At 51.8% G+C, this 10,417-nt stretch overlaps 1 protein-coding gene across 1 annotated transcript; it reads left to right on the top strand.

The window, feature by feature from the left end:
- Nucleotides 1–1,635: 1,635 nt before the first annotated feature.
- On the top strand, nt 1,636–10,143 carry VPS18 (VPS18 core subunit of CORVET and HOPS complexes). The gene is made up of 5 exons (XM_020877591.2): nt 1,636–2,078; nt 3,156–3,297; nt 5,837–5,928; nt 6,056–7,926; nt 8,796–10,143. Exons 1-5 carry the CDS (start codon nt 1,988–1,990, stop codon nt 9,519–9,521), a joined length of 2,922 nt encoding a protein of 973 aa, XP_020733250.1. The 5' UTR covers nt 1,636–1,987; the 3' UTR covers nt 9,522–10,143.
- Nucleotides 10,144–10,417: the final 274 nt, after the last annotated feature.

Consider the following 10,417-nt stretch of genomic DNA (forward strand, 5'->3'; position numbering starts at 1 on the left):
AGAGCACCCAAACCCTCGCTGTTTCATTGCTCTGGACTCCCCATACGCCTCCAACATCCCTCATCCCTTGTTCCAGCCAGGCTTTTCGGGCATTTGTGCTTCAACAGCGCTGTAGCCATGTCCCTTGTACACGTCTGGAGGGCAGACATTTTTCTGTTCTGTTCTGTGTGGTGTCCCCAGAGCCAGGAACAGTGTGTGTGTGTGTGTGTGTGTGTGTGTGTGTGTGTACACGCACGCTTGCGTGCTCATTTGCGGAATGAGTGCACTGCTGAACAAATCATAAATTGCTTTTCTAACATTAACTAGGGCTTCCCTGGTGGCTCAGACTCTGTAAAGAATCCGCCTGCAATGCGGGAGACCTGGGTTCAATCCCTGGGTTGGGAAGATCCCCTGGAGAAGGAATAGCTATACCCACTCAAGTATTCTGGCCTGGAGAATTCCCTGGACAGAGGAGACTGACAGGCTACAGTCCATGGGGTCACAAAGGGTAGGACAAGAGCGACTTTCACCTCAAAATCAGCATTAACTACCTATTTATGGGCCCATCACCCCTCTGGATTATGATCTTCCAGGACGGTTGTTATACTTATCTCTGTGACCCCAGCACCTAACTCAAGGCCAGGTAGAGAGTAAGTGCTCAACACGGAGGAGCCACTACGAACCAGAGAAGAGACTGGGTAGCACATAGTTTCCTACTGGCCGAGCCACCAGCTCTGCTACTTTCTGAAAACTGGTGGGTCCCTGGATGTGGGAGAAGAGAGGCCAGGACTGCTTGCCTGTGCCGTGTGAAGGCCGGATTTAGGTGGCGTTTAGGTTGAAGAAAGGAATGCTCTCCTGGGGACCTAGGATGTGTGTTAGTCGCTTAGTCGTGTCCGACTCTTTGCAACCTCATGGACTGCAGCCCTCCAGGCTCCTCTGTCCATGGAATTCTCCAGGCAAGAGTACTGGAGTGGGTATTCTTTTCCTTCACTGGGGACCTAGGGCAATGGACTATTTTTAAATGTGCGAGCGAGAGCTGACCAGAGAGGTTGAGTGGTCTTCTGCGGAAGGGAAGCCTGGGCGTGAAAAATGCTGGGGACCTTCTCAGAGGCTGAGGCTGGATTGCGCTGGGCGGGTCTGGGAAGGCGACTGAGAAAGCCAGGATTGCCTCCTGGTGTCAAAGCACAGAACTGCAGCAGAGTCCAGGAGGGTGGGGCTTGTGTTCAGCGGGTCCCGTCCACCACCTAGGGGCTTCCTTGGTAGCTCAGTCGGTAAAGAAACTGCCTGCAGTGCAGGAGACCTGGGTTCAATCCCTGGGTCAGGAAGATTCCCTGGAGAAGGAAATGGCAACCCACTCTAGTATCCTTGTCCTGGAGAACCCCATGGACAGAGGAGCCTGGCGGGCTACATACAGTCCATGGGGTCGCAAGAGTCGAACACCGTTTAGTGACTAAACCACCACCACCAGCTCGGACTCTTCCCTAGCAGAGAACGGAGCACTCCGCTGGAGAGCCAGCTGGGTCATAGCCCCGCCCGTCCACCACCTGACCCCGCCCCTACCACCCCGGCCCCGCCCACCGTAGCCCTTACTGAACCTCCCAAGGGCCGGCTCCGCGACGTTCCTGCGCCAGCAAACGTGGGCCTCTGAGAACCCGGAAGTTACGTTATAGGCGTGCGTCCCAGGGGCGGGAGTCAGCTGAGCTGCTCGGGCGAGGTTGGGATCACCTGAGATCGGTTTAGGGGAGCCGGTGCCCTCTTGGGGGCGTGAGTTGGGTGCAGGACTACGCCAGATTCAAGGAGGCGGGCTCCCCGATCTTCTCGCTCTATAAGGCGAGAGTGAAAAGATTCTCAGGATTGTAAAGAGGAGGAGTTGGCGGCGGCGGGTTGCCAGGATCTGTCAGATTCCTGTCGAGGCTGGGGAGTCGCAGCTTCCAATCCGGGGAGACGGGGATCCCTGGGGGGAGCCCTGTTGTAATCCCTGGGACGGAGGATCCAGAGGCCGGGCACCATGGCGTCTATCCTGGATGAATACGAGGACTCCCTGTCCCGCTCGACCGTCTTGCAGCCCGGCTGCCCCAGCGTGGGCATCCCCCACTCGGGTAAGGGAAGTGAGGGCGCCGCTGCACCTCTCGGCTCTCCTTGCATCTGCATGGGAGGAGCGGAGGGGGTGGCTCCAGGAGCTCGGGTTCACCTCTTGGACCTGCAGTCTGGATCTAGGCCCTTGGTTCTCCTCAGGTCCTCATGGCCTCCAGGCGGTGGATGGTCGAAGTTTTAAAGAGCAGCAAGCACAGCCGCGTAATCTAGGCCATGCCACTAGAGTCCTTCTAAGAGGGAACTGGGACTCAGATAAGGAAGTGACTTGCTTAGAGGGCAGCAGTTGGGGAAACTGAGAATAGGTTCAGAAGAGAATAGGCTTCATCTGATTGAGTGTTTTTCCCATCAGTCCCCTTCTGGAGGTAAGAGGAAGAGAATGAGTAAAGAACTGGTGAAAGGGGAGTGTTGTAGGGAAGGAGGGATGAGCCTAGAGGGAACTCTGTCACTGAACAGGGGAAAATGAAGTATCTTAAGCTTTTGGTAGAGCTGTTTGCAGCTGGATGGTGAGGGGAAGTTTTTGTAGAAAGTAGTACAGAGTTGGCAGAGGCATCTGAAGTGCTGGAATGTTTTGAGTGGTGATAGAGAAATGAAAGTAAAAGCTAGAGAGAAAGTACCAGCAGTTTGTTAACCAACTAATTGGAAGGGTTTCTCAGGGATCCCTCTGCCCTCATTCTTCTGGAGACTTATTGAGAGCATTATTGCATGGGCAGGGAGGAAGGAAGAAAGTGGAACTAGATGACTTTAGTTGAGCTGGGATTGCTTGGCCAAGGACTGATAAGGGAGAACACTCAAACTTTCCCTCATTACCACCAGGAGCAGGTACATAGTGGTTTAATAGCATCCCAAGGGTTCAAAGAATCAACCCCTTACTGCTTTCAGAGGTGTGGGAAGAGCCCAGAACCTATAATGTAGCCTAGGACTAATGTAGAGGTGGTTAGTAAAATGCTTGATATATTGATATTTAAAGTGTCACTAACCAACATCCTGGGGTAGGAATATGTTGGGAAGGTGGAGAGGAGCAATCTGCCTCTTCTTGCCCTTCCTCTGTTTCATAGTTAACCTTTCCATTGCTCCTTGCCTAGGATATGTGAATGCCCAGCTAGAGAAGGAAGCACCCATCTTCACGAAGCAGCGCATTGACTTTACCCCTTCCGAGCGTATCACCAGTCTTGTCGTCTCCTGCAATCAGCTCTGCATGAGCCTCGGCAAGGATACACTACTCCGGTAAGTGAAGACCCAGAAGGTTTAGGAGTGTAGGCAGTGGATTGGTGGTATTTTGGAACTGTTGACTGATCAGGCCTTTCTTCTATTCTGGGCAGGTGAAACAGTGATTTGAGGTTTGGGGGAAATATCCTATCCTTTCCCTGATGTAGTACAGTAGACCTGGGCTCAGAGCTCAGCTCTGCCACTTACAGCAGTGGAATCTTGAGCAAGTCACCTGGTCTCTCTGAACATGTCCCTTCATCTGTTACAGACTGTGTGTGTGTATGTGTGTATAGTCACCAAGTCATGTCCAACTCTTTGTGATCCCATGGACTGTCCAGGGTTCTCTGTCCATGAGATTTCCCAGGCAAAAAATACTAGAGTAGGTTGCTGTTTCCTTCTCCAGGGGATTTTCTCAACCTAGGAATTGAACCCACGTCTTCTGTATTGCGGGCAAATTCTTTACCACTGAGCCACCAAGGAAGCCCATTATAAACAGTACCAACCCACAAAGTTAGTCATGTAGATAAGTGGAACTGTCTAGAGTCCTGAAATAAATTCACTATAAGTAGAAATAAACTATTTCAATAAAACTGGAAATATCTCAAGTAAATGGAAATAATACATGACAAAAGGTGTTAGCAAAATTTTTTTGTCTACCCAGAATAACCATCTGAGATGAAACAGAGCTAAATCTCTGTATCACAAAAATGAATTCTAAGTAGAATAATTATTTAAATATAAAAAATAAGCAGTGTGAATATTAAAGAATATTTAATAAATTTCTGTGTTCTTGGGCTTAAGGGAGACCTTCTTACTCAAGCTAGAAAATCCAGAATCCACAAAGGAAAAGATAGATTTGACTATGTAGTAATTGCTGGCAAATTACTACAAAATAAAATAAAAATAGAAAAGCATATGAAGCAAGTCAGGACAAAAGACGGTAGGAAAATAATGTTTTTCCACATATGACTAAAGATTTACATTCCTGTTCTTTAAAAAACAAAAAAAAAACCCTTTCAAATTAATAAGAAAAAGACAGTTCAGTAGAAAAGGAAAGGTAAACAATATAAACAAGCAGTTTGCAGAAGAGGAACTCCAAATTTCCAGTAATCATTTGAAAATATTTTAAACCTGTGGGAAATGCAAGTTAAAATAACAGTAAGGGACTTCCATGGTGGTCCAGTGATTAAGACTGTGTGCTTCCAATGCAGGGGACGTGGGTTCAGTCCCTGATTGGGGAACTAAGATCCCTCATGTTATGCGAAATGGCCAGAAAATTTAAAAAATTAAATAAAACAACTAAGATACTATTATTTTTAACCTATAAGATTAGCAAGAGTTTAAAATGGCAATGTATGATGCTGGTGAAGATATACAGAGATGGACTCATATATTGCTGGAAAGAGTATAAATTGCCACCACCTTTTGGAAAAGCAGTGTCTGTTAAACTTTAAAATATCTGTAACTTTCCTGGCAGTCCCACTTTGGGGAATTCAAGTCATAGAAAGAAACCTACCAGTTTGAAAGGTATATATACAAGGATGTTGATTGCAGCCATATTTCTGGTAGGAAAAACTGGACCCAAGCTGAATGCCCATCAGTAGGAAAATGATTAAGTTATGATTCAGCCATAAAAGGAAATATTATGCAGTTATTAAAACAATGAGAGTTGTATCTGTTGACCCAGTGGAATGTTCATGAAATATCATTGAGAAAAGTAAGGTATAAATTATAAAAACAGTGATAAAATAACTTTATGTTGTGAACATGGAGAAAGATGTTACTATCAGTTTTTTCTGCTGGGAATAACAGGAATTTGGAAGGAAAGTCATTAACTTTTTCTTCATACATACTTACTTTTTGTTTTTAAATTTGATTGTGTGGGGTCTTAGTTGTGGCACATGGGATCTTCAACACGGGTCTCAGGCTCAGTTGCCTGGAGGTTTGTGGGATCTTAGTTTCCAGACCAGGGATCAAACCCGCATTCCCTGCATTGCAAGGTGGATTCTTAATCACTGGACCACCAGGGAAGTTCCCCTTCATACAATTTTGCATTGATTCTTTGGTTAGAATGAGCATATCAATTGAAAAGGTTTTAATAAGGAAATACCTTAAATAAGAAATAACCTTAAGGGAATACCCCTCAAGATTATTGTGAAGATTAATTGAGGTCATACCAGCTCAAGCTCTTAGCATGGTGCTGGGTATCTAGAAAGTGCTCAATAACCATTAGCTACTATTTGTGGTTCCCTTTTTACCCCAGCATTCTGGGATGTCCCTGCCCATCTTCCTGGAGGCACTGGGGGTGTGTTGAGCAGAAGCAAAAGACTTCTGCTTAGTGAATTCTCAAAATGAAGCAGCTTCTCAGAACTGAGTGTTCCGAAGGAGGACCCCGTATGTGTTTCAGAGTTCCCTTGGGATTGTATTCAGAATTTTATGTGTCTGTGTAGATTTCAGGGAGGAAAGTTGTGCCTTTCATCTGATTATAAAGAGATCTGTGATTCAAAAAAAGGCTCTGCCCTCCTCTGGAGTCATGCTCTGACTCTTGTCTTGACAGCATTGACTTGGGCAAAGCAAATGAACCCAACCACATGGAGCTGGGGCGCAAGGATGATGCCAAAGTTCACAAGATGTTCCTGGACCCTACTGGTGAGTAGTGATAGAGTTCTGAGGTGGGGGGCGGAGACTGTTGAGGGTTGGTCACCGCCGGGGTGGGTGGGACCTGAGGGTGGGAAAGGCAGCATCCTCTAGGGTGCCATGCTTTGCCCTCCTCTAGGCTCTCATCTGCTGATCGCTCTGAGCAGCACTGAGGTCCTCTACGTGAATCGTAATGGACAGAAGGTTCGGCCCCTGGCACGCTGGAAGGGGCAGCTGGTGGAGAGTGTGGGCTGGAATAAGGCCCTGGGCACCGAGAGCAGCACGGGCCCCATCCTGGTTGGCACCGCCCAAGGGCAGATCTTCGAAGCAGAGCTTTCGGCCAGCGAGGGTGGGCTTTTTGGCCCTGCCCCGGATCTCTACTTCCGTCCATTGTACGTGCTAAATGAAGAAGGGGGCCCAGCACCTGTGTGCTCCCTTGAGGCTGAGCGGGGCCCTGAAGGACGCGGCTTTGTCATTGCCACCACTCGGCAGCGCCTCTTCCAGTTCATAGGCCGAGTGGCAGAGGGAGCTGAGGCCCAGGGTTTCTCGGGGCTCTTTGCTGCCTACGCTGACCACCCACCCCCATTCCGTGAGTTCCCCAGCAGTCTGGGCTACAGCGAGCTGGCCTTCTACACCCCCAAGTTGCGCTCTGCACCCCGGGCCTTCGCCTGGATGATGGGAGATGGCGTGTTGTATGGATCGTTGGACTGCGGGCGTCCGGACTCCCTGCTGAGCGAGGAGCGGGTCTGGGAGTACCCAGAGGGGGTGGGTCCCGGAGCCAGCCCTCCCCTGGCCATCGTCCTGACCCAGTTCCACTTCCTGCTGCTGCTGGCAGACCGGGTGGAGGCAGTGTGCACGCTGACGGGGCAGGTGGTGCTACGAGACCACTTCCTGGAGAAGTTCGGGCCGCTGAAGCACATGGTGAAGGACTCCTCCACGGGCCACCTGTGGGCCCACACTGAGCGGGCTGTCTTCCGCTACCACGTACAGCGGGAGGCACGGGATGTCTGGCGCACCTACCTGGACATGAACCGCTTCGACCTGGCCAAGGAGTATTGTCGAGAGCGGCCTGACTGCCTGGACACAGTCCTGGCCCGGGAGGCTGACTTTTGCTTCCGCCAGCGTCGCTACCTGGAGAGCGCCCGCTGCTATGCCCTGACTCAGAGCTACTTTGAAGAGATCGCCCTTAAGTTCTTGGAGGCCCGACAGGAGGAGGCGCTGGCCGAGTTCCTGCAGCGAAAACTGGCCAGTTTGAAGCCTTCTGAGCGAACCCAGGCAACTCTGCTGACCGCCTGGCTGACGGAGCTCTACTTGAGCCGGCTTGGGGCCCTGCAGGGTGACCCAGATGCCCTGAACCTTTACCGGGAAACCCGTGAGCGCTTCCGCTCCTTCCTCAGCAGCCCTCGCCACAAGGAGTGGCTCTTCGCCAGCCGGGCCTCCATCCACGAGCTGTTGGCTAGCCATGGGGACACAGAGCACATGGTGTACTTCGCTGTGATCATGCAGGACTATGAGCGTGTGGTGGCGTACCACTGCCAGCATGAGGCCTACGAGGAGGCCTTGGCCGTGCTGGCCCGCCACCGTGACCCCCAGCTCTTCTACAAGTTCTCGCCCATCCTCATCCGTCACATCCCTCGCCAGCTGGTGGACGCCTGGATTGAGATGGGCAGCCGGCTAGATGCCCGGCAGCTCATCCCTGCCCTGGTGAACTATAGCCAAGGTGGCGAGGCCCAGCAGGTGAGCCAAGCCATCCGCTACATGGAGTTCTGCGTGAACGTGCTGGGCGAGACCGAGCAGGCCATTCACAATTACCTGCTGTCGCTCTATGCCCGGGGCCAGCCGGCCTCACTGCTGGCCTACCTGGAGCAGGCCGGGGCCAGCCCACACCGCGTGCATTATGATCTCAAGTATGCGCTGCGGCTCTGCGCTGAGCACGGCCACCACCGCGCTTGTGTCCACGTCTACAAGGTCCTGGAGCTGTATGAGGAGGCTGTGGACCTGGCCCTGCAGGTGAGCTGATCCTTGACCCCATCTGGGAGAGAGAACTAGAAAGCCTGACATGATGAAAGTTGAGGGGGTGGGACCGTGGCTAAGGGGTGCTGGCCTCTCTCACAGAGGAACTGTTGTATAGAGGTGAAGAACACAACTCAGAAGTCAGGGTTTGAATTCTGGTTCTGCCTGGTACTAAGCTGTGTGACTTCAGACTGGTTTCTGAACCTCTTTTTGCCTCAGGTTATTCAGCTGCAAAATGGGGATAATATAATAAGCACTTCCCTCACAGGTAAGTTCTGCATACATGCTAGCCACAATTGCAGAATGGGAAGGTGCTGAGTTGCATTGTTCAGATCATGAATTATCACCTGCTTAGGACTGTATAAAGTGCAGTTTAAAATTTGAGGGAATTTCCTGGTGGTCCAGTGATTAGGACAGTGCATTTTCACTGCCGAGGGAGTGGGTTCAATCCCTGGTCAGGGAACTAAGATCCTGCCAGCCATGCATTGCAGTCAAAATAAAATTAAAAAAAAAAATCAAATTCCTGGGTTTGAATCCAAGACTTACTGAATCAGAATGTCTGGGTGAGGGCCCAAAAATCTGTATTTTGGGTATTTCCCCAGGTGATTTTTAACTTCACTAATATTGCAGGTCCACCATCAATAAGTAGCATTTGCATAGCTCTGACAGGGACAGGCCTGTTCCTGACAGGCCTTCCTGTTTCAGGTTCCTTCCTGTCTCAGTAGCCCCTGTTTCAGCCCCCAGAAGCCCGATCTTTCTTGTTGCCAGGAGTGCAGGGCATCCGTTCTCTCGGGCATCTGTCTTTCCCACAGACTCTGTCCTGAGTGGGGAGGGACTTGACCCTAACACTCTCAGCTTCCCCACAGGTGGATGTGGACCTGGCCAAGCAGTGTGCTGACTTGCCTGAGGAAGACGAGGAGCTGCGCAAGAAGCTGTGGCTGAAGATTGCGCGGCACGTGGTGCAGGAGGAAGAAGATGTGCAGACGGCCATGGCCTGCCTGGCCAGCTGTCCCCTGCTCAAGATTGAAGACGTGCTGCCTTTCTTTCCTGACTTCGTCACCATTGACCACTTCAAGGAGGCCATCTGCAGCTCACTGAAGGCTTATAACCACCACATCCAAGAGCTACAGCGAGAGATGGAAGAGGCCACAGCCAGTGCCCAGCGCATCCGGAGAGACCTGCAGGAGCTGCGGGGCCGCTATGGCACCGTGGAGCCCCAGGACAAATGTGCCACCTGCGACTTCCCCCTACTCAACCGCCCTTTTTACCTCTTCCTCTGTGGCCACATGTTCCATGCTGACTGCCTGCTGCAGGCTGTGCGGCCCGGCCTGCCAGCCTACAAGCAGGCCCGGCTCGAGGAGCTGCAGCGAAAGCTGGGGGCTGCTCCACCCCCTGCCAAGGGCTCTGCCCGGGCTAAGGAGGCTGAGGGGGGCGCTGCTGCTGGGGGCCCCAGCCGGGAACAGCTCAAAGCTGACCTGGATGAACTTGTAGCTGCTGAGTGTGTGTACTGTGGGGAGCTGATGATCCGCTCTATTGACCGGCCCTTCATCGACCCCCAGCGCTACGAGGAGGAGCACCTCAGTTGGTTGTAGGAAGATGTCAACCCCGATAGGCGGGCTGGTGGTTGGGGGGCTTTCCCTTCTTGGGAAAGCCACAGCAGCATCTGTGCTCAGTGTCCTGAAGGCTGCTGGGCTGGGCCGGTGGTGGGGGGCGTGCAGCTATCCTTGCTGCCCTCAGGTGTCAGCTGTGATGCTTTCTGCCGGCTGCCCGTGCTAGTCTTCAGAGCTGCCTTAGAGCTGCTGCTTTGCCCAGGCCGTAAGCCTGCTTCCCAGTAGAGGGCCATAGCCTGGAGAAGTCAGAATTCTGACCCCATTACTATCCCCCCACATCTAACAGCTCTTTTCCTCTTCACTCTCCACACACCTGTTCTCCTTCTGGAGCAGTACCTTCTATCCTATCCTTCCTTTTCGCTGTGGCTCGTCTCTCTCATAAGCGCTCTCTTCTGTCTGCTTCTCGGTCCCACAGGTGAAAAGACAAGCCCCCCAAGCCCTGGGCATGGGTTGGGGTGAGGGGTGGGGCTGATGGTGGGCCCGCTCTTGTGCACACTGTCTGGGGCTCCAGTGTGAGGGGTGCACTGGGGCAGAGAGCCTCCTGGAGGACAGTGGGAGATGGTGATGAGGTGGAGAGCATTAAACTGTCTGCCTTGCCCTGGTACTCTGGAATTGGTGCCTTTGTGTTGATGCTGGGGAGAGCAGTGTGTGCGTGATCTCCAAGAGGGGCTGGGGTGCCACGGAAGCTGCCAAGGCCCTGCATACTTTCAAGCCTTGGTCCTTGCTCCTGGAGATGTAACAGGATAATTTTTTTATTCTTTGCCTTCACTCTGTTCTTTCTGACTCCAAGCTTGGGTTGGGCTTTAAGGCCTACCTTCCCAAGTCTGGGCTTCCCTGCTGGCTCAGATGGTAAAGAATCTGCCTGCAATGCAGGAGAC

The sequence above is a fragment of the Odocoileus virginianus genome, chromosome 6 (genome assembly GCF_023699985.2).
Source record: "Odocoileus virginianus isolate 20LAN1187 ecotype Illinois chromosome 6, Ovbor_1.2, whole genome shotgun sequence".
In the NCBI taxonomy this organism is placed as follows: domain Eukaryota; kingdom Metazoa; phylum Chordata; class Mammalia; order Artiodactyla; family Cervidae; genus Odocoileus; species Odocoileus virginianus.

Bases quoted from the DNA above. Each gene is read 5' to 3' on its own strand.
- VPS18 (XM_020877591.2), top strand. From the start codon at position 1,988: ATGGCGTCTATCCTGGATGAATACGAGGACTCCCTGTCCCGCTCGACC. The intron at 2,079-3,155 runs GTAAGGGAAGTG...CTCCTTGCCTAG, and splicing joins CGTGGGCATCCCCCACTCGG to GATATGTGAATGCCCAGCTA. The intron at 3,298-5,836 runs GTAAGTGAAGAC...TTGTCTTGACAG, and splicing joins GGCAAGGATACACTACTCCG to CATTGACTTGGGCAAAGCAA.